We start from the raw sequence: 27,532 nt of genomic DNA, 5'->3' as shown, positions 1-27,532 counted from the left end.
TCTCTGGAACTGGAATTAGAGACAGTTGAGAGCTACATGGGTTCTGGGAATTGAACCCTGGTTCTCTGGAAGAACAACCAGTGTTTATAAACACTGAGCCATCCCTCCAGCCCTAAACCCATCTCTTTAAGCATCCTTAATGGTTCTTTTAGCATGTGGGCTTGTAAGTTTTATATCAGAGCACTTTACATTCTTCATAATACTTTGCCTTTAAGTCACATAATGGGGAAAAAGAGGCGAAAATCATTTCATACTTAAGAGCAAAAAATGACAGAGAATCTTTACATTGATTATTCTTGGCACACACAAAGATATCTATTTTTTTTAATGGCACTGGGATTTGAATCCACAAACCTCATGACTGCTAGGTAAGTTCTTTCCCACTGAGCTATAAACTAGTAAGGATGTGGGGAAAAGGGAACCTCTGTCCTGGTGAGAATGTAAATTAGACTAGCCACCATGACTGCCAGTATGGATTTCCCCAGAAAGCTGAAAGAAGAACCACATATGACTCCTGGTGTGGTTGCCGTGGAGTTTGAATCAGCCATATCTAAGAATGAAATTATGTCATTAGCTGAAAAAATGGATAGAAACAAAGAAGATTGTATTAGGCAAAATCAGCCAGACAAATATCACATGTTTTGATGTTTTTTTTTTCTTCTCTGTGGATCGTAGATTTTATACAGATATATAAATCTCATCTAGAAAACAGAAGTGAGACTGTCTGGGAAACAATGGGGATCAGAAGAGGGGAGAAAGGGGAACGTAAGAGAGGGAGAATGTGGTCAAGATACATGACATACTTGAATGAAAATGTCTCTACGAAGCTCATCGCTATGTGCAATGAATGCGTGTCGATAAAAAGCAATTAAAACAGCAAAAAAAAGCATTTAAGTATTTCTCCCAGAGAAGGCATTCTTCTGTTTTCAGAATTCTCAAAAGAAAATGATAAATCCACTGTGAAAGGACATGTGAAGTTCTTCTTTAGATGGTACACTGGTACGATGTGTTGCTTCTTTGATTTCTTTGTGAAGTGGTGGGAGTAAAAAGAATGATTAGATCAGGAGGCAGGGCGGAGATGAAGACATAGCAGGATCCCCAGTGCATTTCTCAGAGAAAGGTAAATGCACGCAAGTTCTGAGAATTCCACTTTCTTTTGTGTGGCGATATTTCCATCTTGTGGTCTTTTAGGGTATTCCCACACAGGACTCTAGAGCTAATGTGTGCATTGTAGGCACAAGTAGGAAGCCCCTATCTGCATACCTTCTAAAAGGCAGTAGAATTTAGCCAGAGCCAAGAAGCCAAAAATGGTCCACGCACAGGTAGGACTTTCCATCAACCAAAGAAGCTTATGCTTGGCAGGGAGCCATCAAAAATGAGGAAGAAAAATTAAGAGGCTGGAAGTACATGAGAGTCTGACTGGAAAAGATTTCCAGGAGAGACTGAATTTTGACAGAAAGGAAAAGTTCATGGCGGATAGTGCTTAGAAGTAAAACATGATGTTCCTTAGGTGTACCTTTCATGGAACACAGGTCTTCCTTTGATGGTACATAGACTCGAAGAGATGAAGGGCAAAGATACCATGCCGACAGCTAACAAGATTTCCACACCCAAAATTGATACATGATTTGAAAGATGGTGCCGGGCAAGTGGCTTAGAAGCAGAGTTTGAGCTGGCAGACACCAGGCTGCAAGCTAATTCTTGGATGAGACTGCATGTAGATGTCAGGCTTCTGCCCATATAGATTCTCATAATGATGTCACTACTTGCTGGTGCATCGGATAGCGAGAGACATGGTCAAGATCTTAGAGAGGCTGGACAAGGCCTCAGTGGAGACTGTAGTAATCACGGAAGATGTGTTAGGTAGTGCCCATGCCATTCAATTCTCAGTACTCCCAAGAGCCATTTTGTAGTCCCCGCTCACCTCTCCTTCTTAAACTTTTTGAACTTAAAGTTACTGCAGAGGCTGCAAACAGTGACACTGGGGAATAAGGAACAGAAAGACAGAGATGGAGTCACCTGTGGTGGGAACACTAGCCACAAAATTTCCTTTCCCCCTCTTTGCACAAGTCAATTTGGCTTGGGTTTTCTATTACATTACTAATAAGCTTGAATCATAACTATAGTCCCTCCCCTGACTCAAACTTAGCCTGGGCCATCTTACTTCCTAGTCTGGGAGAAGAGTTACTGGAAAGCCAAGTTTCCCAAGGAACACTTCTTTTCCCTTAACCCTACCCTGCTCCAATAGCATTTTCCAAGAGCCGAGGTCTTCCTTCCATGGGCTACAGCTATGAAGACATATTTACCACCCAGATATTATTGTTTGGTTTGTCTTACTTAAAATTTTACAACTGGACCATGTCTCCCGAGGTCTTCATTGTAGCTTAATGCTTTTGGTAGCAGTTCGATGTAAAGAGGAGGTTTGGGCACCCCACAGAGGTTAGAAACTTCTGTTGGCAGTGGTGTCTGAGGAAGACTTTCCCATTCATTCAAGGAGGGCTGGGAACCTGTGAGTCCTGACTTGTTTTATGAGCCCAGACAGTTACTCCTTAGATGTGCATGGGAGTTGCTACTTTAACACTCATAAGTTACATGCCTTTTGTTTCTTAGTATCTTTCCCTGAAAGGTTTGTGACATGGGAAACTGTATACAAAGTTGTTTTGCTGGTTGATTATGAGTATATTAGGAGGATACCACACCATAAGGGCTGTCAAAAATAGCTCAGCCATTAAAATACTTGCATGAAGACCTGGGTTCAGTTTCCAGCACTTACGTAAAAGGTCAGACATGACAGTACATCTCTGTGGTCATAGTATTGGAGGGAAGGAGGAAGAGACAGAGACAGGAAGCTCACTGACCATCAATAAGCTCCAGGTTTAGTGAGAAGCCTCATCTCAAAAATTAGGTGAAGAGCTACTGAGGGAGGAACCCAAGAGTTGATTGCTGATGTCTGCATGCATGTGACACATATGCCCACACCCATACATGCACATATATTCACACACAAATTATCACCGCGATAGCCACATATTTGTTTATAGCTTGCAAGTTCACAACTTGTTTTCATATCTCGTTTCATTTTAAAAAGAAACTCGTGTGGACAGCCAGTTAGACGTAAGGTCCATGTTACAAGGGAAGAGGCTGTCACTTGGAGTCTTGGCTTGCCTAAGGTCACAGTTTAGAAAGGGGATAGTGAAACTAGGCCATGTGATTCGGAATCAAGGGAAACCTCATTCCATGTTTTATGCAGTTTCTCTGCTACATTCTGGAGCTGAGAAAGACATACAAAAGGTATAAAACAGAATCTGATTGAAAAACCAGAGGTGACATGCAAGACACAAGCAGCCACATAGGATATAATCCACACTTGGTTGTTCCCTTCAGAAATTCATGAGATGACAAACACAGTGATGTCACTTCTGTGTATAATTAAAAACTCCAGGACACCTAAATAACTAAGACCTTCTCTTAAGTCCTGATTTTATTTTATTTTTTTGTAGTTATGGCTAGTGTTTCCCTTTGAAACATTTACTGTCTTGGCTTGGAATGCCTTTCGTATGCTTATGTCCCAAGTCTGTGCTTAGCTGACTAGCTAGACAGTCCAGTACAGGAAGAACGACATATGGCGAACTTGGTGTCTGCACACAGTACCACTTTCCTCCCTGTAAGCATACGGAATGCTATAGGTATTGGACAAATGCTGGTTATTCACAAGGGAAAATATCTTTAACTTGAATGTTACTCAAGCCACACTAAACCGGTCCCCAGACACCTGAGGACTTTTAGGAGCAATGCGTTATTAGGTGTTCTGGACGTCGGACTAATCGATGGTTGAGCTGAAGCTTCCCAGTGACAGGTAATCAAACACCATCAGTTTTGTGGCAGTCGGCTTCTCGGATGTTTGAAAAGGTTTCATGAATTCAAAGTCCTACTTTGCTATCATTTTGATACTGCAATTTTTGTAATCACTTGGATGGCTAATCTTCATTTTCTTAACTGATCACCCAGGAGATGGAGGGTGTGACCAGGAATGTGCCTTCAGAGAGAAATAGCTGAGGAAGAAAGACTGATGCTGGCACCATCCCCCTGCCTGAGGGCCCTGATAGAAAGGAAGAAGGGAAAGAAGGAGGAGGAGGAGGAGGAGGAGGGAGGGGAGGAGGAAGGGGAGGAAGAGGATTAAGAGGAAGAGGGGAAGAAGAGGAGGAGGAAGGGGAGGAGGGAAAAGAAGAAGGAGAGGAGGGAGGAGAGGAGAAGGAAGAGGAGGAGGAAGGGTAGGAGGGAAAGGAAAAAGAAGGGGAGGAAGAGGGAAAGGAGGAGGAAGGAAAGAGGAGGAGGAGGGTGGGGAGGAGGAGGAAGGGGAGGAGGAGGAGCTAGTCCTTGCCTCTGCTTCCTGGTTGGCCAAGAAGACAACAGTCCTCTCCTGCTACATACTGTTATGGCAATGATGTCATTACCAAGCACATGGGACCAAATGTCCCATAGACTAGACCCTTGGAAACAATGAGTCTCAATAAATCTTCCTTTCAGTTGGTCTCTCAGGTACTTTGGGTCACAGTGCCACAAAAGTAAATAATGTAGTCATTATGTTTCTTTGCTCTGCCACCTTGGTTCTGCTTTACTACACAGAGAACTACTAGCTAAGTGAGAGACTTACCTGCCAGGCCTCAACCTTCTTGATGTCTGCACAGGACCCGTTGGTGAAAAGCCCTCTTCCGGGTAAGCAGGTGTATATATCTTGTAGGGCATGCGCAATGGAGTAGACGGCTAAGTACACATTGTAGGATATCCGTAAATGTTCGTAATCCATGTAAGGGGTCTCCACACTGTTGATGTTCTCATCCCCTGTGCAGAGGGGTCGGAAGGCAGTAGAGCTATTGAGTAACCTGTTGCCACCTTCTTCGTGACTTCTCACGAAGGTGTCCACAGGTAAAGGTCCTTTTGCGCCTTCTTGGAGGTGGCAATTAAAAGTTTCTTCCCAAAACTCTTTGGCAAAACCATTGTGGACAGACTTCCTAGGATGAACTTTCTGTAGGAATTCTCGGAAGCCTGGAATCTGCCCAGCCTTCAGACCGAACCCAATGGTGCCCCCGACTACATGGAAATACTCAGGCATAGCAATCAGCGAGGAACTGGCCCAGGCCTCGCTAGCCAGCCAGATCCTGCCTGTGATGTTACGCCGCACAATCTCCTTGATGAGAGGTTCTAGGTCCGGGCCGCTGGAGAAAACGACAATGACCTTGGCCGTAGAGTTTTGGATCACTTCGACCACCTGCTGGATCTCTTCCTCGTCAGAGTACTGGGAGATGAGCTCGCTAAAATCAATGCAGATATCCCTCTCTTCGGCTTCCTCTCGGAACTTCTCAATGCCAGGTCTGCCATAGTCGTCATCAGCTGCAATTGTGCCCACCCAGTTCCAGCGGAAGTACTCGATGATGTCGGCCATCGCGGTTGCCTGGTGTTCGTCATTGGGAATGGTGCGGAGGAAGGATTTGTACTGGTTCTTATTGCTGAGGAGCCTGCTGGAGGAGGCGTAGCTCACCTGGGAAGAACCAAGAACTTAGAATGAGTGAGTGGGAGTGATGTGACAGGCCGATCTCAAGGACTAATGTAATGTCACTTATAAAATGTCACTTATTCAATGGGGGCAGGATGGAGGTGTGAGAAAAATCAGGCAGTTCCGTTCCACCCCAACACGAAACCCCAAGCACCAGTTAGTTTATTCGGGGAACTTCCGGATTCCCAGTGCATGATTCTTCATGACCATGCTTTCTAAAGTGCTACTAGCAATAGATTTAACCCCTTCATAGTGGAATAGGCTTCTCTCTAAAGGAGTCTTGTACCTGCTAGCTTCCTTTGAAGTGCCTCTTTGGTTATTCTAGATCCATGTGCTCGCAACGTTTTGTCTGTTGGGCCCAAGTTCCGATCTGAACATTATAGTCTCCTGCTTACTGTTATGAATGCTTTGTCCAGAATCCAACGTCTGGGAGAGTCAGTTTTCCTATAGTTATAAACTTCAGGCTCTTCAGGGGATCCCCAAGGAGGTCCTTCCTCCAACTCTGATCATTTTTCTCTTCCCATTTCCCAGCATTCCTCTCCTACTTTCCCCGCTCTTGCATAAAAAGAACACCAATTACGGTAAATCCCCAGAGCGGCTTAGCTTTTAGGCTCAATTAAGTCATTGTAGACTCAGCTGTCCCACAGTTCAATAAAGAATAACAATCCTCACTAAATATCACCAGAAAAAACACCTTTTCTTCTCCCGGCTTCTCAGAGCTTCCACTATCACCCAAATCCCCTTTCTTTGCAGATGATGACTAAGATAACTTGTCCAGACTCTGATGTGAGTCTCAGAGATACGCTAGAGGCGGAAAGGGGGCCTGGAGGAGGTGTGTTTGTTGATAGGCACCCACTTTGCCCTATACCAGCTCTACATTTGCACATGGGTGTCCATCAGAGACAGAAAGTTTCTGATGTTCAGAGATCACTGTTTAGAGAAATATCACGGCCCAGGAGATGGGCAATGGGCGAGCTGACTACCCTAGCAGGAATGCTCAAGCTCTCTTCTCCCCAAGCCCCACCTAATGCCTGAAACGGTCAGAGAATCAACACCCTGGTTGGGCCCCTGATAGCACCCCCGGGAGTCACCACAGTTCACCAGCTATGGAGTCCCGAGTTATCAGAGCATTTCTTCTGATGAACAACTCTTAGTAGAGTCCTTCTGGGAAGTGAAGTAGCCTTTAACAGCCGCCGTTCTCTAGTTCCCCAAGACACCCTTGAACTTCTTCAGAAAACAAGCTGAAGAGATTAACAGGGGTGCTTTGAGTACACTTCTTACTAATGGGAATAACTAGCTTCGTGTGGGCAATCTTTTAAACTAAGCATTTCCAACAGGCATCCTTTGCATTGATTTAGAGTCTTAACATGAAAAATATCCAAGACACTGGGCTATGAAAGACTAATCAAATTTGCCAAAGGCAACCACTCTGATAAGGGCTTTGATCTTAGAAGCCATAATATGAAAGTGACAACTATTTTTTTTAATCTGAATAATCCCCTCCTGCTTCCATAGACATCCAGGATCTAGGTGAATAGATGAAGTGATTTATGTACGTGTTATTAATTTCTGAGAGCCCGTTTGGGGGTCCTAGCAGGGGAGCACAGTTACTCGACTGTCTGGGAAGTCGACCATGTGAGCAGCTTCAGGAAAAATGTACCTGGAGTGGTTGGGGAGGAAGGGGACACCTGCCTAGCCGGCCAGATCAACTCAATCAACCATGGCGGTCAATGGAGTGACAGATGTCCTAGCCATATCTATATTATTAATTTTCAAAAGTTTTGTTTGTAGATCTTTAAAAAAGAAAAAAAAGAAGAAGAAAAAGAAACTAGCTTCAGAGTTAGGGATTTTCTCTGACATTTGCCCATAATTGCTCATTTTTTCATTTACTGTTGAAAAACGGACCAAAAATGTTCATAAAAGGATACAAATTAAAGCTCATACTGTCTCTCCTGGGTATAGTCTATTAATGTATGTAATGTAATACTTGACCTGTTTTCAAAAGACAACCTATAAAGTCAAGTATATGTCACTCCATGTCCTCCCAAAACAGAAAGCCTTCAAAAACACATCAAACTTTCCCTGACAGAAGGAAAAGCAACACACATGGAAAATTCAGACAACATCTGGCCAGTTTCTTCCATCTATTACATCCACTTGGGGGCGTGATTGACATATAAGTAATGGGGGTAGGCCTGTGGCCCTAACCTCAGAGCAGTGTTTTCCAACCCTGCAGTGCGATTCACTGGAGAAGGTTGGAAGTTCCTGATAGGCTGCATCCTAGCCTGTTAGGCGATGAGCTCTGCAGGGTGGGCCCAAGCAGCTCCCTCCGTGATTCTAACGTGAAGCCACGGAAAAGAACTCCTGCTGAAAATTGACTAATAATCATCACCATCATCCTCCCCCTTTTCCTCCTCCTCCTCCCATCATCATCATTATTATTTTTAATTATTATTATTTGAGACAGAGTTTCTTTATGTGCGCTGCTGTGTGTTTAAATCTGGTGGGCATACGCTGCAGCATTATTTTAAATGCACCATCTGAAGGTAAGTGGAGACAAAGTATCACTTTATAGGTAGCCAGCCCAGAACTCATGATGTAGAGCTCCACCTGCCGGGATTAAAGGGGTGAGTACCAACCTCCACACCCGGCCAACTGCAGCCTCCTTACCACTTTAATCAATCATATTTTTCTTGTCCTTCAGCCATGCAGAAGTGAAGCTCTCCCTTCTCGTTCTTTACCTGACGTCATCCCCATCTTCTACCACTGGGCTGAGAACTTACCTTCATGGTGATTTTTAAAATAGTTTCACAGTCTGCCAGATTTAGACACGCCCAGCACATTGACTAATGCTCCCTGGGTCAGAGCATTTTGGTACAAACATGGCAGAGCCAGGGGTTTCCTACGTGGTACATCTTTACTCCCTGGAAGTGTAAATGCTTCTGATGTTACGAGTCTGCAAAAGGATTAAGGTTCTCAGCAAAGAAAGCAGACTCCTTGCAACAAGAGACATGGGAACTCAGTCATATGAATTTTGAATATTGTTTCAAATATTAAACACTGAAAAATTTTGAAATCTGATCCTCTAATTTACAACTGAAGGCTATACCACAACCGAGCCGATTCTATTTTCTTATCCACAGACATTAATCTACTTGCAAATTTCACTCTGACAAGTGACATATAATGGATCTGTAGTTATTAATTAAAGGTTGACTTGATAGGCCGTAGTGCTAAAGGGGGAAATCAGGTAATAAAATGGCATTTAGAGTTTATTGTTGTTTGGTGTCCGGGAAGTGGAACGCAACTTTGAATCGATGCTTATAAAAGACTTGGTTTGGTGAATGATTAGTATTTGAAAATGCACCCGCCTGGGCTGAGTCCCTGTAGGATGGAGATGGTTCATATACACTCTGTCAATATTTGTTGGGGGATATTAGGGTATGCTCCATCTCAGAATGCATGACACCATGGTTAAGCTCCTGCATTATGGGGAAGCAAGCTTTATTTCCCCTTGAACATAAGCTAACAATAGGGAAGAAGAAACTTTGAGGAAAAAGAATTAGGGGCAGGTATTTTTTTTTATCTGAATGGCCCCAGAATCGTCTTCCTTTTGGTAAAAATAGAAGTCCAGTTACCAAAGGAGCAACATGGGAAATAACAGTGAGAAAAAAAAGATCCAATCATATCCATGAGAGTTATGTCGAAACGGATATTGGAAGAACAGTAAAGGTCTAAGTCTCAGAGACCCCCGTGCTCCTGATACAGTGCCCAACTACCTTTGCGTCTACGAAAAGCCTCGGGGGACACTGCCAGCTTGCAACTCTTCAAACCTGTTTCTCCTGCTCCCTGAGTGTGGTGCCCATCTAAGGAACTGCCACTTAGGTGGGGGGACAGCTCAGAGGTTAAATGGTTGAGCTGTTCTTTCAGACAACCTGAGTTCGATTCCCAGGACCCGTGTTGGGTGGCTCACAACCACCTGTAACTCCAGCTCCGGAAGATCTGACACGTCGGGTCTCTGAAGGCACCTGCATTTGTGCACATAATTTAAAGTGATAAAAGTAAGTCTTAGGAAGGAAAGCAGTGTTACCTGGGGGATGTAGAAAAGTCCCAGCAGGTTGGCTACCGCCGTGGAGACACCGGAGCCGGTGGCTCCCACCACGGCAATGGTCGAAGGGATGTGCTCAGAGCAGTTGCAGAACTCGTCCAGGTTCAAAGAATCGATTTTGTTCTGGGCAACAAAACTCAAGGTGGCTTCCAGCGCCTTGGAGACGGTGTTACAGGTGTCAAATATCCTATATCCCAGTGTCATGTTGGGAAGAAGGGAGGGGCTGCTGTTTATCTCCTCTATGGCGAATATCATGGCTTGTAACCATCGGAATCCACGGAAGTTATACCTGGAAGAAAGACATAGACATGGTGGGAGACTGTGTTGGAGTAAGGACTGTCAGCGTTGGGCTTGAACCTTGGCTCTGTTCCCCTTCAGTTTTGGGATGTACCCTCCGAGGTCCGAGGTCCTCCGTGTACCAGGAACAATACACTCCTATTAGGCTGCCTTTAAAGATGTTATGAGATAGACAGGTAAAATCCCAGCACAGTGCATTCCCGTTGTATTAGGGAACAATAATATAAATGACTATTACCGGTATTTAGTTCAATAATTTATAGCTGCATTCTCTAGCATGAACATGGCAGTAGCTGATGTGAAAGTGTAGTAAGTATTCTGTGAAGGTGTGAAGGTGTGAAGGTGTGGGCGTAAGGCATGGCTGGGGTCAGTGATGCCTGCCTCTGTGCTGTATAATTGTCAGGCTGCAGTGGGAAGGTTGTGAGTTTGAGGCCAGTCCTGGGCTACATAGCAAGTCCTCTAACACCCCCCTTCCCCCCGGCCAAAAAAAGCACCAGGGGACTGTAAATAGATGAGGATATTACTATGTGGGAACCTAAAAATAACCTCAGATGTGCAGATTTGTCACAAATTTACACTGTGACATTCCTGGAGGTTAAAGCAGAAAGTGAAATGATCCTTTAGTCGATAAATATTAAGTATTTAAAGAACTGCGAACAGAAGGGGTAGGAGATGCCTTTAAAATTCTGTGTTGGGCTCATTTATAATTTTTGCTTTTAAAAAATGGCCATTGCTATTTTTTAGAGAACATTATTTTAAGTAAAAGAAAAGAAAAGAAATCAAATAAATCAACAAAAGCATAGTGTCAGTTTCCTTTCTCCCTGGCTTGGGAGGGTGAAGCCTGGATAGATTGCTGACTCAGCAAATCGGAGTGCCCCGCCAGAAATCCTTCGCCTCCTCTGGGTTCGGAGTCCAAAGTGAACTCAGTGACAGGACACATTGTATTCTACCGTATGGTCAGGTTTCCAGAGTTCTTGGTCTAACCTTGGATGTAAAAATTTCCATATCACCTTATGTTTCTTTTAACACTTAGTCACTTGTTTCAAACTTGTAACCTTATTAGGAGATGCTAGATTATTTTTAAAAAATTAATCAAACGTTATTTTTTATAAAACTCCTGCTAAACTGTTTCTGCTATTGTTAACACATTTTCAGGGCAAGCATTTTGTTCCTTCACAAGGCTGTTCCATAAGGAGCAACATGGGCAGCATTTGTCTATGTGGACCATATGAAGACACAGTCATTTTGATGCAATCCTACAGATAGTTTTTTTCCATACTCATGAGAAAAAACATCCCTGGCTGTCCTTATGCCATGAACAGAAATCCAGTTTTGTTGAGATAATGTTGACCTTCACTTTTCCCTTTCCAGTTAACAAGGCTAAGGATGGGTCCTTTCTAGAAGCTTCGGGCTGCGGCGGGGAAGCGACACTCTCTGCGAAACTGAGCCATATGTGAGGTGAGTGCATGGCCTCTGAGCTCTCTCCTGTCTAAGCAAGGTGGCTGTTCACATCCTGCTATGGAGCTGCCTGTGGCTGGATGCCATGTTCTAAAGGGGTCAAGATCAAGGAGGGAGCCTCAGGCGGGGGACTAGTAGAATGGTGAGGGGTTAAAAGTCACACAGGACAGGAACTGATAAGAAAACTGAGACTATTGGCTCGGAGAAGAAAAGATTTGGAGGGACATTTAGTCGCCTTCCAATGTCCTGAGAGGCCCCTGGATCCCTAAGTATTTTGTGATGTCCCATCTGTGCCAGGTATGATCTCTGTGTGTGACAGAGTCAGATGTGGATAGTGTCGGGGAGTAGGGCACAGGAAGGGGTTTAGCTTCTTATGTGAAAGACATTGAAGAGAAATAGTTTCAAAATAAAGTGGGCTGCATTTAGAAAGTGCTTGCTTGGGTCTTAGAGGCCATCATCCTGCTTTTTTCAACTCTAAATATCTTTATAAAAGATGAACAACAGTAGAAAGGACACAGCAACCAAGACCCATGGGTCTCTAGAGCACATAGGTCAAAGAGAAATAAATGTACTACAGAAGTTTATGAGCTAAAATGAACTGTCCATACTTGCTTAATTAATTAATTGGTGACTGGATAAATAAATCAATATTGCAGCATTGAGAATTGAACACACGTGCATTCTAGGAAGAGCTGCACACTAGGCTAAATTTCCAGCCTTATTTGTTTGTTTGTTTGTTTGCTTGTTTGTTTATTATCTGTTTCTGTTTTGAGACAAGGCCCTACTACTGAGACGGGGTCTTGGTGTATAACCTGTAACTCTCAATCCTCCTGCGTCCATGTTGCAGTTGCAGGATGTACCACCCTGTTCAACTCGACTCCCTCTTGGTCTTGAATTGAGTGACACCACTGCCAGTTGCTGATATTACATGAACAGCCATGCTCTGGCTACCAAATTACTGGCCCTTGACAGGCCTGGTGTTTTCTATACCTGGTGTTTTCTTCAGGGAAAGGAAAGGAGGCATCAGTAATCCTCAGCACGATAACCAGTTGTTTTGAAAACAAGAGAAAAGGTTTTTAGTGCCTCTTTGGGTCCCACGCAGCTTTTTCTCTACCATCCAGAAATAGAGATACCCTCGAATCAGCCTTGCCTTACCTAATGCACTCCACAGACTCTGGTCTTGACTTCAGATCTTGATCTTTGGCTGCTACTCCAAAATGGATAGGAAAGAGACCTCCTAGGATAATGTCCCCCTTCTTTTGGGCTCGCTGGTCAGGCCCATAGGCAGAGGAGTGCCAGGCAAGAGCCAAGAGGGCCAAACAGCAGCTGTACGATGCCATAGCGTTGCCTTCTCTTCAGGGGACAGGTAAAGGTGTCAGTGGATTGGGAGCCCGAGAACTCCACGGCCCTGGTGCGGTTCACACCTTCTGGTGGGGAGACATGATTACAGAGTGGTTAGTGACAGAGCAGGAGTGATGGCCTTTGGGTCTCCATTTCTGCCTTCTCTGTAGTAGAGGTGTAGGGTGGCTGGTCCTCGAGTCCTGAGAAGTGACATCATGTAGAGGCTGCCCGAGATGTTTTCTAAAAGAAAAGAGAGGAAGTGGATTCAGCTAAGCCTGTGTTTCATTTCAGTACGATGACAGAGGTAGCTTGGAGTTTCCATTTAGAGAGGCTCAGGATCGAGAAGTATGGCTTCAGGTCACAATCTTACAGTACTACATGTAAGAAATGGAAAACATCATGTACTGCAGAAGGACCGTATGCAAGCCTGAGAGGCCACCTTCTAAAGAGGCCATCGATAAGCCCAGCCTTCTCTGTCGCTGCTGACTGTAAACCACCCATAGCATGGATCGTGAATGGAAGTGTCCTAGAAGTAGCAGCCCCTTCAGGTAACATACAAATGATTTACCCATATACTCCTACAGAAAACACAGAACCAACTTCATTTACGTTTAAATCTGACTCCAAACCAAGCAGAAATGTCAGAAAAGATGACTCCCTTTTTCATTTATTTTGAGAGCCCCCTCCCCTTTTAGTGAAGGTCTGGATTTCCAGTTTGTAATGTAACGGTCTACAAGGCTTTTAGAACAGTTCGTCGGAAACGTAGCATCTTCAATGGTGGGCCATGCAATTGAGTTCGAGGGATCTTGGAAATTTTGACAAGGGCTAACAAGGTGGCTCTTTGAGAAGAAGTGCTTGCTACACAAGCTGATGACCTGAGGATCTGAGTTCAATTCCTGAAGGAGAGAATGGACTCTTAGACCTTGTCCTTTGATCTTAATATGTGCACAGTGGCAAACACTGCCCCTGAACAGCCCCCTGCCCCCTGCCTCAACATACCGATCTGTCATGCATACCTGTCTGTACAATTCTTTTTTTCTTTTCTTTAAAAGGATTTTAAAATTTTAAGCTGATGAGTGTATGTGGTGTGCGTGCGTGTGTGCATGCGTGTGTGTGTGTGTGTGTGTGTGTGTGTGTGTGTGTGGTGTTTGTGTGTGCATGTGCATATGTGGTGTGTGTTTGTGGTGTGTGAGTGTATGTGGTATGTGTTTGTGGTGTGTGAATATATGTGGTATGTGTTTGTGTGTATGTGTGAATGTATGTGGTATATGTGTATATGGTGTATATGTGTGTGAGTGTATATGGTGTGTGTGTGACTGTATGTGGTATTTATGTCTGTTTGTGTCTGTGTGTGTGTTTTTGTGTGTGGTGTGTAGTGAGTATATGTGGTGTGTATGTATCTGTGTGAGTCTGTGTGAGTGTATGTGGTGTATGTCTATGTCTGTGTGTGTGTGTGTGTGTGTGTGTGTGTGAATGTGTGCCCAAAAAGGCCAGAAATTGGACTTTGAATTCCCTGGAGCTAGGATAAAAAGCAGCGTGAGCTGCCCAACTAGGGAGCTTGCTACCAAAAACTCAGGTCCTCTGCAAGATCAGGAGGCACTCCAAACTGCTGAGCCATCTCTTCACACATACCCCTCACTTTATCCTTTTTGTGGCTGAGATAATTCCACTGTTTATATGAACCACATTTCTACGTCCACCCCTTTGTGGTTGTACACTGAGGTTGTCCCCATGCCTTAGTCTTGGGGACACTGCTGCAGTGCTGATGTGCAGGTACTTGCGTGATATGATGGTTTGGGGTCTTTGGGGGTAAATCCCCAGGAGTGGTAGAGCTGAGCCGTATGGCAAAATTATTCTTAGTTCTTTGAGGAAACTTTACTCTGATTTCCATAGAGGCGGGACCATTCTGCAGCCCCACCCCCTCTACAAAGGCACTGTTTTCACATCCTTGCTAATACTTGCTGTTCCTTGTTTTCTTGATGCCTGTTGTTCTGGAGCGAGATAGGCCTTCAGTGTAGCTTTCATAGGTACTTCTCCGATAGCCAGCGATGTTGACAAATTATTATATGATCATTGACTATTTGTATTTCATCCCTTGAGAACTGTCAGTTCACTTCATTAACCTACTTATTGATTCTTTGGTGTCCAATATTTTGAAGTCTAGTTATTAATTTTTTAACAATGATGTCAAAAGTACATGTTGGGGGAAAGACAGGGTTTTTTTTTCATCACATAGTGCTGGCCAAACTGGATAGTCCACACACAAGACGGAACTACTTCAGTATTTCTCACCCTGTACAAAACTTGACTGCAAATAGACCAAAGACCTAAGCTTGGACCTAATACTCTTAAACTGATAGAGAAAAAGGCCCAGAAAACACTGTTAAGGCCCCGTGCACAGACAAGAACTTTGTGACTGGGACTCCAGTCACTCAGATAGCACCACCAGTAGAGTAATGGGATCTCTACACAGCAAAGGAACTGGAGTGAAGAGGCAGCCTAGGGCGTGGAGAAACCCTTTCTAGCTGTACCTCTGACTAGTTGCTTTCTAGATTGCTGTTGGCTTTGAACTCTGTCCTTAGCCCTACTGAACTTCCACTCACTGGCCTCCTGAGAGAATCCGACAGTCATTTTAGCCAATATCACTGGACTTCACATGGGAAGAGAAATCAGAGATGACGAACTTCCATGAAATTCATTCCAGAAATGTCCAAACATTCATGATCACTCTGGTTTTTGGACTCCAATCTTAGTTTTGGATATTTGACCTCAACATATGGATCTGACATTCATGCTTGTCTGTACAGTTTGATATAAAAGTTTACAGAGGCCTGGTAGGATCAAGAGGCCAAGCATACAAATAATCATATACAATTCTGTCCTTAGGAGTCCAAGGCCGGTGGGTGGTAACAGTAGTTCCCGTAGAGAGCTTCAGCGTTTACCTCAACGTAGAGACAAACGAGATGCCTTACAGAAAACTGAACTTTCTTTCTTCAGACTAAATCTAACCATAACTAAGGCTCTGTCCTTAGCACAATGTCTAGAACAGCAAATGCTAACCATTTGTTAAATGGATACCTAGGAAGAGAGAGTGTTTGGAAAGAGACAGAGCCTTCTGTGTTGATAAGGTGTTTTATCAGCTCCCGCAAACTCCAGTCAACTCTAAACCGGGCAATGATTTGACAAAGAAGGTAACACCTAGTTCACTTTGTAGGCGAGAAATAGGCTCTCTGTATGCGAGGCTCACTGAAGTGAAAAGGCTGGCATTTGAATTAAGACCGCCTCAAGAACTCAGAATTATAAGGAGTCTTGTGCCCTGAATTAGGTAGAAGTGAGAACACTGTGGCCGGCTGGAATCACTAAGACCTCTTAAGGTTTTCCAGTGACAGATTAGCTCCTAAGGGAAGTTTACTAACTCAATAATCCACTCCACAGAAAACTCGTGGCAAGAAGTTATGGAAGACAGGGGGTCAGTTTGCAGCAGCAGTGGAGGCTGCCAGCCTAATGTAGGCTCTGTGCAGCCCTTATGGGTCATGACGAGTGACTGATTTACTTTCAGTCCTACATCCTCTCCTCCATCTCCTCTCACATGGAGCCCCACCTCTGCAATGCTGAACTCATCCTTCCCTCTGCCTTCTCCTGTCTGCTGCTGTTCCCTGCTAGAGCTTCCTTCTTTCCTCTCTAGCCCTTGTTCCCACACCACATGACAATGAGGGCAGGACCAAGTTCATCTGCTTAATTTTGGGTACTCATGGCTGTGACTTTGGCTTATTCGGCTTGTAGCAATGAAACTGTAAAAGTTTGTAAATAATTTATAACAACATTTTGTATTTTTAAAAGACAAAGTGTGTGTGTGTGTGTGTGTGTGTGTGTGTGTGTGTGTGTGTGTGTAAGAGAGAGAGACAGAGAGACAGGGAGACAGAGAGACAGAGACAGAGAGAGGGAGGGAGAGGATCTGGGGAGGACAGAAGAGGGCATCAGATCCCTTGGAGCAAGAATTACAGACAGCTATGAGTTACCCACTGTAGCTGCCAGGAACTGAACTCAGAGTAGGAAGTGCCCTTAACCACTGAGCCATCTATTCATTCTTCATTCAGCCGTCTATTCAGGCTTTAGTTTTAGTATTTGCATCTTGTATCATCCCTCATTTAACGCCACAGCAAATACATTGTTAGCTGGAAAGTGGCTAAAATAAAGTCTCTCTTGCTCCCCCCTCCCTCGTTTCTGATGCCATCTATTTATGTATTATGTCCCAGCCCACAGGATTTAGGGTGGAGTCCTATGGCGGCTTCTAAGAAATCTGCTGAGGAGAGCCAGCCTGTCACCCCTGCGTCTGCTTCCTTTGCCCTGCTGAATGGAGGTGTATGTGGCAGTTGAGGCTCAGCTGGAACCAGGAGGAACACTGTAGGGAATTATGGTTCTGTGGGTTAGGAATCTCATGGATTGGAAACTCACTACTGAACTATCCCAACCATCATGCCATGGGGAACACATTTCCTACTTGTTTAAGCCAGGATTTTCCAGTATTTTTTTCTTAACCAGTTACTCCTAACAGGACCTGTCCTGAGTCACCAACTCATTTGTGATCCATACACTAAGTTTATTCCATTTAAATCAATCCTGTTTGCCTTCCTCCAAAAAGCACCACATACAAAGCCAATGTTAATATTTGTTTTTTCTCTATTCTGGCAGACACATATCGGAAGCAGCTGGTCCCGTAGTTAGAAGGATTTCGCCATCATGAGGATGTTGTGAAGGATGTTTCGGTATAGATAGGTGATTTCTCATTGAGTTCCTTACCCAAGAGATTCGAGCATTACCAAGTAGATGTGAGCAGACAGGGCTATGGGGATGAACTGGGTCACGTTTTTGAATGCATCTCGGGGCAGGGCCCGTATCTTCCTCATTATTGAAACCTACCACAAAGTACCACCAAGCATCACATCTGGAATTTAGTAGATAACACACACATATTTGTTAAAGAGTGACTGGTACAGACCAGGTCTGGTTGGGCAGTTTGCAGAAGGAATAGAGAAATAGTCACCACACTTGACCTCAAGATTCCTGTGGGTGGGGCTTCTTCATGATCCCAGTTGAATCTACAGCTTTGAACAAGGAACTGAAGCTAAATGGATACTTAAAAAAAAAAAAGAAAAAAGAAAAAAATCTATCAGTTGAACTTGTCTTTGTGCAAAAATGTAGGAGGTCTTTGTCTGGTCTAAGATCCACAGTTCAGATCAATATGCCAGAGGATAAAGACAGATTAGTAATCAACATTTTGACTTTCGGTTTTCACTAAACTAAAATCCTCCCTTATCTGCCTCTGGCTTCAATGATTCTTGGAACCATGTAATTCTCTAGCTAAGTGACTTTGTCCACCTAGAGACAACCCAGGTACAGATCTTCCAAACACAAAGCCTGAATGTATATTCAGGACATGGTAAGCTCAAAAATTATGATCTCTCAATTTCTGCGTTGTAGGAACAATATTTCTAGATTGGCCATGAAAGAAAATGGAAAAAAGAAATGTTTACGAAGCCAAATTGATTTCCAATGAAGATCACCTGTCTCGGTAGACTGAGCACACAGATTTCTCTTCGGTTGATTGTAGAGTAATCTTTGCCCTCTTTGTCACAGACTGTGGGGTTTGAACCACTGTTGCGGAAAGGTGAGAGTTGTGCATGCTTTAATGAGGATGAACAGGGAAAAGAAACTGGGAGAGTTTGAGCCATGATCAGCAAACTCGTGTACCTGGCTCTGGTTACAGCTTTCCCCAGTCTCGCTGAGGATGCATCCATGGTGAGGGGTTCTGTACACACTTGTCTAAGAATCAGGGAAGGACAGCCTATCTGCCATCATCTATGTGACCATCCCCCATCAACACGACTGTCCCCAGTCCTAGGTCAGGCTCCATTTCTTATTTCAAGGTGGGACATCTCTTGTTTACAATGAGGGCCTCTTTCAGCACTGTAGGCAGCACAAACTGCCTGGTCACACTCTGCCACCTCCTCCAGTCGGGCTTGTCCGCTGGCCAGCTGTAGAGGTTCTGCCCTCCCCTCCCCCAAGTCTCCCTGACAACAGGTGTGATTTTTGGAGAGCCCACGCCTCATTTAGCTCTGGTAATGGCTTAATTGAGTTGGAAAAAATGCAAGGACAGGAGCATGATAAAAAACCAACTGAGCTGGGGACTGGAGGGAGATGAGGAGGGAGATGGATGAACAGGATTGGGGAGGGGCATCCCAGGATGAGGAGCACCATGGAGAGAAGCCAGATGAAGCCAATGAAGGAGAGGAATAGGCCAGGGTGCTGGCAAGCATTGGCTCAACTGTAGGAGAGTTCTGACAGGCAGAGGTAGCTCAAGGTGCAGGGGGCCCATGTATGACTGTTGTGTGCACATCCACACTTAGTGTGCCCAAAACACAAATGCTATGTGAGGAGCTCATGAGGCTCTCGAGGAAACAGAAAAAGACAGCAATGGAAGGTGAGAGATATGGAAAGTCATGGCTAAAACACTCCGCTGGATTTTGAGAGTAGACAGTGTAATGGGGGATTGCTTCATGGACCCTGCCGTTGGCTAGTCTCCAGGTAGAACTGGGTGAGGTACTGGGGGCATAGGCCAAGCTTTAGGAAGTCTTTTCTCTTGTCCTGCTTCACTTCATGCCCAAGTGACAGCTGCCGATGGCTGTGTGCACACCCACAGGACTGCAGAGATACCCAAGATGTGTCTTCACAAATATGACAAACCTCCCAGTCTTACACAGTCTTATTCCTTTGAGGAATTGCATCATGGGATTGCCTTTCCAAACCACAGGGGTCCCTGACACCCCAGATGGCATATGGATTCAGTCTGCTGTCCCAACACTTGCCACCACCTGGGTAAAACAAGTCTAGGAACTGATGCCTGCTCTCTGCTACTGGGTAAATTTACCTCCAAAAGGCCCTGGCAGAAGAGATTGTTACCTCTTGTACCCAGATATTTGCCTCCCTGTACAATGCTGTAAAACGTGGACTTGGAGGGGTTGACCTGGTGGAAAATCTAAAATCCCAGAATCTGAGATCCTCCTGGGCTCTCTGAACAAATTTTATATGAGACACATCTCCCTCTTGGTGAGTGCCGCATGTTCCGTGAATGCCAGCTATGAGATCCAAAAGGGCAGTCCCGGAGGGAGGGGGATGGGTGAATATTTCAGCATACTCTTCCATCATTTCAAGGGTAGATTCTGGCTTCCACCTCCTCCCCACGAGTGCCTTTGTTGCTTTCAACAGGCCCTGCACGAGGAGCCCTTCTCCTACCCACTTGCACCTTGTGCAGGATCCACATGGAGTAATGTCCTAGACAACTAGGTGTCTGAAGGAGAGGAAATAAAAAATGGGAGGGGGGGTAGACATAAAAGATCCTGCAGACCTATTAAATTAAAAATACAATTTAAGCTAAATATTCCTCATGGTAGTCAGCTGTCAGGATCCCTGTGGTGTGTGCAGTAGACCCATTGTGAGCAGTTTCAAGCTGCTAATAGAATGACAACCAATTTGCAAAATTCCTGGGTATTGCATCATTAGCTCTTGGGGGTGTGGGATGCAGGGCACACAGAGGTCCTGGGTTCAGTTTGTCTGTACCTTGTGTTTATACCCAGGCAAGGGCCTTCAGAAACTGGGTGATTCATGGAGTTACTAGGGTTTGTTTTGTTTTTGTTTTTTAAATGGCCCAAAGTATTTTACAGGTACCACAAACTCCTCAGTTGCTCTTTGTTTTGCCTGCTAAGAAGTTGCAAACTGGATTTCTGACCCAATTCTCATTAAGACAGAAATTGAAAGGTACACTCTGGAGTTTACTAGGACTCAACCCAACCCAAACCCAACCAAACAACAACAAAAAAACCACAACAAACCCAATGGCTCTTCCAGCCGTATTAGACCTCCATTTCCATGCCTCATTAAATCTTTCCTTTTTATGCACAGTGATAGAGACATCAATACAAATCACGGTGCAAATCGAGCGTGTTGCCGAGGGCAAGGGGAAGAATCACCGGGTGAAACCTGTGTGTCATTAGCAGGCAGGGGACACAGGAGCCATCCTGGCCTCATCAGCTGAAGGAACAGATTTAAACAGAGTGTCTTGTCACATTGTCAATCTAAGATGTAAAAGTTTACAGGCAGAAGAGACACAGGCAGCTTATCTATCTTTCTGGGAACTGGTTTATGGGGTCAAAAATCACAGTGGCCAATCCCACCCGAATTAGGAGTTGGGACTCACGACACCCAGGTTTAGGGATCAAAGAGAGAGCATTTTCTGCTGAGTCAATGGGGATGTCACTATGAAATCCCCACCCGGCCAAAATTTGTCAGTACAGAATTTCTTTAAAATGTTGGTTTGGGTCTTAAAAGAAATTCTCTACAGTTGCAGCGTAAATTCACTGAGTGTGGGATTCCTTTCCATTCTAATTGGACTGCAGGTTACACTATCGGATTATCTTTCACTGCCCACTTTCCTCTAGATTTCCTTTTAATTTATTCGCCTTCTTTTTATATTCTATATTGTGATTATGTGAGCATTGTAATTATTTTAAACTTTATAAAATCAAACCATATTGTGCACCATCTTCTGACACTTCATAAGACTCCCCTGCAAGCTTCCCCTCTAAGACATGACTTTGATCGCTGTATAATGTCCCACTGTGTGACTGTCCACCCACTCGTGTTTTTTCTAAAGGGCATTTGAGATTTTTCAAGCATCACTTCCACATACCACCTCTATGAAACATAAACGCTATTAACTTTTTTGCAAAATTTCAAGGACTCCAGGAACAGATTCAAAGTACATCTTACATGTGTTTGAAAGTTTGTAACAACAGATAAAAGATTGCCTGAACAGTTAACTGCAAACCATGTGTCTTTTAAAGGTTGTTTCCCTGGCTTGGTCACCACTGCAGTGAAACAACAGAGACAAAAGGCTCACTTCTTGTAGAGGCAGAATCAAATCATTCTCCTTGTTCCAAGCCGAGCAACTCGAGGGACTTGATTTCCAGAAACTTTAAATTATTTCATAATTTTTTCTAGAAATTTCTATTACTCTCCTATAGGCTTTTCAACCATCTTTTATGGCATGCTAACAGTCACGGATGTCATGTGTTTAACTGACCTCCGTCTGAGAGGAACAGCCTGGCTAATCTCCGGGCATGCATATACCTATTCCCGATGATGTCGCAATGTGGCCAACCACTTCCCAAGTCCTTGTCACTCAGGTCCTCCTCACCGTGCATTTGTATGCCTTTTTGAGAAGTTCTTTTGGAATCTTTGTTGGTGTTTTCATCTCTAAATATAACCACACTGCAACCAGTAAAACTGAGTTTGGCTTTATGTTTGAGGAAGCATGCCTCTTGGTTAAATTCATTTTGATTGTTGTTCCCTGTTTTAAAGGAACATTTCTGCCCCTCAGGAAATATTTATAGACTTATTAGCTGCCCTCTCCAGATTTTCCCAGGAGTACCCAGAGTCACCCTTTAAAACAAATAGACCAAATGGAAAAACCAAATCCTGGCGTACATCAGAGGCCTCCATGAAGTCACCATTAGCAATGGCACCTGAAGTTGTCCTGAGGGAGGACTGACTGTGCCTTCCCTAGATAAAGTCGACTTTAATGCAAATGGAAAAGCATCCCCTCACCCCACCCCAACACTAGTGTAATCTAGGGGGTTAGCCATAATGGCAGAGCTGTTTGCTGCTAGGCCAGAGCCCCAGCTTGGGCAGCATCCATTTCCACAAACCTGATGTTAAAGAGCTGTGGTCACCAGGCTGTGCAGGACAGTGAATCTTAACATGTCGTTCCTGGGCCTGCAGCTGTATGAGCACGGAGACTGGTTAGAACTGTGGGTCCCCAGCCCCCTCCATCCACAGAACCGGAAGCCCCAGCTTTAACAAGCCCTCTGTGTTACGGGTGCACATTCAAGTCTGAACGTCTTGGCCAAACTATTTCTCTTCTGCATTTGCACCAGCTCATACTCTGTTCTAAGAGCCCCCTGAATCCAAGAATGAGTTCTTTTTGTTTTAAATGAATCTTTTCCTCCCAGCATTGTAACTTCCTAATGTAACCAGCAAACAAAACAAAACAAATGAATAAAAAAAAAAAATCCACAGCAACAGCAACAAAAGACTTTCCCTAAAATCTCTCTCATGGGGCAAACAGCTGAATACAGTGACACTGCATTCTAGGGCATCGCTCAGAGAACATGACGCTACAGCCTTATGAATTTCTGTGAGCTAAGAGGCAACTCCCCACCCCTCCACCCCCCATCTCAGACAGCTGAAGGGAAGCTACAGCAGAAGAGAAGGGACTTACCTGTGGGGTTGTCACGTTCCTCCACCCTTTCCCAGAAGAAGTCTCATGAGATCTACTTGTAACTTGAATCTCACTATTAAGTTCCTTTCTCAGATATGCAAAATGACTACATTTTTTTTTCTTCACAATGTATCCACTGGTCCCAAATAGGATGGCCCGAGACTCTAAGTAGGGCTTTTAGAAGTCCCTTTTGCAAAGCCCTGTCCATCACTCCCTGCCTTTTCTGGTCTCCCAGGAGTCCTTCTTAGGGCCCTTCCAGGGCTACCTGCTAGCAGTCTGTGGTCTGTGTTTACCTAGTGCTCTCTGTCTCTCTGCCTTGCCTGCACCTGGCCTCTGTGAGGCACAGTTTCTGGTCACAACTGGCCCAGCTTCAGTACAGATGACCAGCCTTCCTGAGTCACAAGGTGGCCTTGTTACTTAGAAGCCTTGCCGACAGCTGTTTGATTCCCCTCCCCTTTAAAATAAGATTTGATCGTCTCGATCTTGCTTTCCCCATCCCTCTTTTCTTCCAGAAGTTTCCAAATGGATTCTAAGTCTTCTAATCTCTCTGTAGGTTGTCTAAAAGTCCAGTACAAAGGTCAGTGTGTCCTTTCCTAGTTTTGGGTCACTTTATGTTGATTTCATTAGACCAGGACTCGGTTTGGCTCACGGGTGGCTTGTTTGTGTAAATGCACTTTCCATTGAGATACAAGCATGCTGCCCAGCTTCTGAACATGACGCCTATGGTGTTGTTTTTGTTTCGCAAGGGTAGTTTGACTAGTTACAGCAAAGGCTGATTTGTCCACCAAGTCTAAAATGTTTACAATTTGGCACCTTACAGGAAAGTCTGAGGAGACCTGCATGCAGCTGGGCACAAACTCTTTACTCTTTCCATTCCCCAGACAACCCAGTTCTGTCAATGGCTGCGCCTTGTGCCACTTAAAAGGAGCTTACCAGGATTCTCAGTAGGAGGAATGAATGTGAGGGTCTGACTGTGGTTAGGGATAGACATCAGCTCTTTCTGCTGGCTGTCATCTGACTCCAGGTACCGGGAGCTGAGCTATTGACAGGAACAGAACAGAGTAGAGGCCTGAGATGGGACCTCCCCGACCCTATCACTGGAAAACCTTCAGCTAGAAGAGGGAAATCAAGCTGTGGTTCTGACTCACCAGCACAGCACAGAGCTTACCCCTTAGAGATTGCCCAGAGAGCCAGTTCTGTAGTATACCGGTTGCCTTCCAGTGAAATGACCTAAAGGGATAGTTTGTTTGCTGTGGCTTGACTGGTAAGTAGAAATGCTACTTATCAAGCAGCCCAGGCATGACCTAAAACTGGGTAGTGGCAGGGGAAGGAGAGTAAACACATAAGAAATAAGCCGTGACTACAGACAGGGGAGAGAATCCTCTCACTCCTGTGTTTCTCTTCCTCGTTTTCTTCTTAGTAATACCCTGAGGTGCAGAGCAGGGTCCCTTTGGAGAGAACTGGGGAGAGCAATCGGTGTCCTTCAAATGGCCCTGCCTGGATGGGTGGGGAACAGGATCGGACGAGAGGTGAGAAATGAAGGGATGCACAGCCTGGCACAGCCAGCTTCGGCCAGCACAGTCAGCCATGCACTGTACCTTAGGATCTTACTCATGGCAGAGGAGGACCACATGAAGAAGGTTCTAGAAGGGCTTGCCTGGGAGTCCAACTCATTGAAATGGAGATATGTTGTTTCTACAAATAGAGTCCTAGACATTCGGGATGCATAGGATAAAGGACTGGGCTTGTGCTAGGGGATTTGTGGGAGGGTTTACAGAAGCTGGCCTTTGCAGGCTGTCAGAAGCAGCTGTCAATCAATCTTGATAGCTCTTGTCTTGATGGAAGGCAAGCAAGAGTGAGGCTGGGGCTGGAACTGACTGGAAACCAGGCCGAGGAAATGATTTCTACTGATTGAATGAGGTAATGCTTTTGCGTGCACTCAGACACGATTGCAGAGTGGCTCTGTCTTTATCACAGACACAGGGTCGCCTTGCTTCACACTCCTGTCCTACAAGGCCATGGGTGTTCAACAGGAGAGTTCGAAGGCCTAACTGATAGATGGCAGAAAGTTGCCCAAACTTTCCTTTATGGCTCTGACTGCTTCTCTTTCTCCAACACCACAAAATACCAGAATAATGGAGCAGGAAAGACTTGCAAAGCATCTAGTTCAAACTCTCCAGGTTCAAGGAAATGGAAGGTCAGAGTTATTATGTGACTTTCAGTGTCACGCAGCCAGCAAGTGTCACAACTGGTAATCCTGAACCCTCACCAGCATGAGTCTGACTCCATCAGGGCTCCTCTCCTATCTCTTTTCTCCAACCCACATAGCCCTTAGTTTTTTGTTTTTTGTTTTTTAATAGTAACAAGATACTTTATTCAGAACAAAGCACAGGAGAGCAGCAAGTGGAGAGATACACAAACAAGGGCCTGCTCAAGGCTCTGTCTGTAGTTCAGAATGCCCTTTCAGCCCCCTGACCCGCTGACCTGCTGACCCGCTGACCCACACCATGCCTTCCTCCTCACCCTTCAGGAAGGGCTCAGAGTCCACATCTCCATGAAACCCTTCCCAATTCTCAGCACTCTGTGCCTCTGCCTGGCATTTCTATTTCAGAGTCTCTCATCTTTGCCTTGCAGTCAGGACCCTGGTCTGTTTTAGATCTATACAATGTCCTCCTAGCAATCTGCTTCACCCCAAGACTGAGGGAGGCTCTGTGACCATCCGTTTTTTCCTAGTATCCCCTGAAAAATATATGAATGTAGACAGAGTTAAGAACACAAAAGGCCCAGTAAAAAATGCTGAGTGTTACAGGTGCAGGGTGAATCTGATAATCTCCAGGCCACCCTTCCTGCGATGGCTATCTGGACATACGGGCATGCAGGGAGAACTGGCCACGACTAGGGGATTCTGGCTCAGGTAGCAGCAGCCTGCAGCTGGTATGTTCAAGCTCCTGTTAGAAGAGAGCCTAGGGTTGGCTGTGCAGCAGAACAGGGTGTAAGTATGATACAGCCCTGACTAGGTGTTTCTGTTTGTGGAAGCAGGCAGTGGTCTCTTCAGTGTTAATGAAAACTAAGTCTGCTCTTACCAAAAACATGCTTTCATGCATAGTTGATCCAATTGGGGTGTTTCTTGTATTTGAAAAACAAGATGAAGTGACTTGCCCAAAGTCACACAGGCAGAGCAACAGTGGGAGTGGGTGTTTGCTGGTGAATATCATGGACTCTTCTTCCAGAGGAACTGGGTTCAATTCCCATCACCGCATGATAGCGCACAACAGTCTGTAACTCCAGTTCCAGGGGATCCGATGCCCTCTCTCTTCTTGCTTTCATGGACATTGCATTCACATGGTGCACAGATGTATGTGCAGGCAAAACATTTATACACATAAATAAATAATAGAGAATGGAAGACATTCTCCTTATCTCTTATACCAAATGTCACTTCCACCCTGAGGGACAGCAGAGCACAAAGCACAGTGATAGGGTTCAACTCTGTTTTAGCAACGATTCGCTGGGATCATGGGTCTAATTGTTCAGTCTTTGTACCTCTGCTTTCCCGTTCTGTAACAAAGACGTAGTAGTGGCGGGTTGTATTAAAATAATACATGTGAGCATTTAGCAGGGAACCCAGCACATAGGAAGTACTCAGTAAACAGTAGTTTTTAGTATAAGAATGTGACAATGACCTTCCCCAGGGGCTCCTAGGGTCCTTATTCAGCGAACTGATCATGAGAGCGACTCGATATTTCCCCACTAACTACAGAATACTATTGGCTTGGTCCCTCCTAGCAGGGCCAACTTCCATGGTAACAAGACAGGAGGGGCAGAAAGCCATGCAAACCACCCCACTGGACCAGAGTCATCAGTGTTGTGAGGTATGTGTGGCGGGTCTAGCAATGTGACACTTCCCTACCATAGGATCGTGATCCAAAGGGACATTTTCTGACGACTAAAATTTCTGCAGCTGACTGATGCCACTCAGAGAGCTGTGAAAGGTCGAACCTGTGGGAAGTGGGACAATAGAGAAAGTCTGAAGGTGTAGAGATGGGTAGGGGTGAGGGATGAGTAGGAGTGGAAGTATGGATGGGAGCAGCGGCAGGAGGCGAATTCCAGGTTCCAAAGATAGGTCGTGCCATCCTTTGATGATTCTCCATTCAACGGAACTGTGGAACATCTTGGAAGCATGCCCTTCTGAAGAAGAGAGCCTTTGGCTGAAAAGGCCTGGAGGATATTACAGTCCCAGAAGGGAAAGGGTCAGGAGATAGTGTCCGGCTCTGGGCTCTGGGTCTCTCGGTAGGATGATAATTTGTCTAGGCTCTATGCGTGGAGCCTCAGTAGAGGCTGAGTTGGAGACTGCCTTCTGTCCCCTCAGATGGCCTGTTGTGAGGGTCTTCCTTCTGCGTGCTTCCCAGCGCCCACCCCGGGCTGCACTCGCCCCGGA

At 45.0% G+C, this 27,532-nt stretch overlaps 1 protein-coding gene across 4 annotated transcripts in view; it reads right to left on the bottom strand.

The window, feature by feature from the left end:
* Nucleotides 1–27,532, bottom strand: part of Casr (calcium-sensing receptor) — a 75,242-nt gene that overhangs the window by 16,153 nt on the left and 31,557 nt on the right. For 3 of the 4 annotated variants that reach the window (XM_063270272.1, NM_016996.2, NM_001309638.1), the window contains exons 2-4: nucleotides 12,573–12,998; nucleotides 9,645–9,951; nucleotides 4,655–5,539 (exon numbers count right to left, since the gene is read on the bottom strand). In XM_063270272.1, coding sequence (XP_063126342.1) covers nucleotides 4,655–5,539; nucleotides 9,645–9,951; nucleotides 12,573–12,757 — 1,377 coding nt within the window. In that variant the 5' untranslated portion in view covers nucleotides 12,758–12,998. Of the gene's footprint in view, nucleotides 1–4,654; nucleotides 5,540–9,644; nucleotides 9,952–12,572; nucleotides 12,999–23,094; nucleotides 26,996–27,532 lie in introns of those variants that run through there. The other variant, XM_063270273.1, reaches the window with a different exon arrangement.

Source organism: Rattus norvegicus, chromosome 11 (assembly GCF_036323735.1).
Source record: "Rattus norvegicus strain BN/NHsdMcwi chromosome 11, GRCr8, whole genome shotgun sequence".
Classification (NCBI taxonomy): domain Eukaryota; kingdom Metazoa; phylum Chordata; class Mammalia; order Rodentia; family Muridae; genus Rattus; species Rattus norvegicus.
The sequence above is the reverse complement of the archived record's forward strand: the minus strand, read 5'-3'. Positions and strand labels throughout refer to the sequence as shown.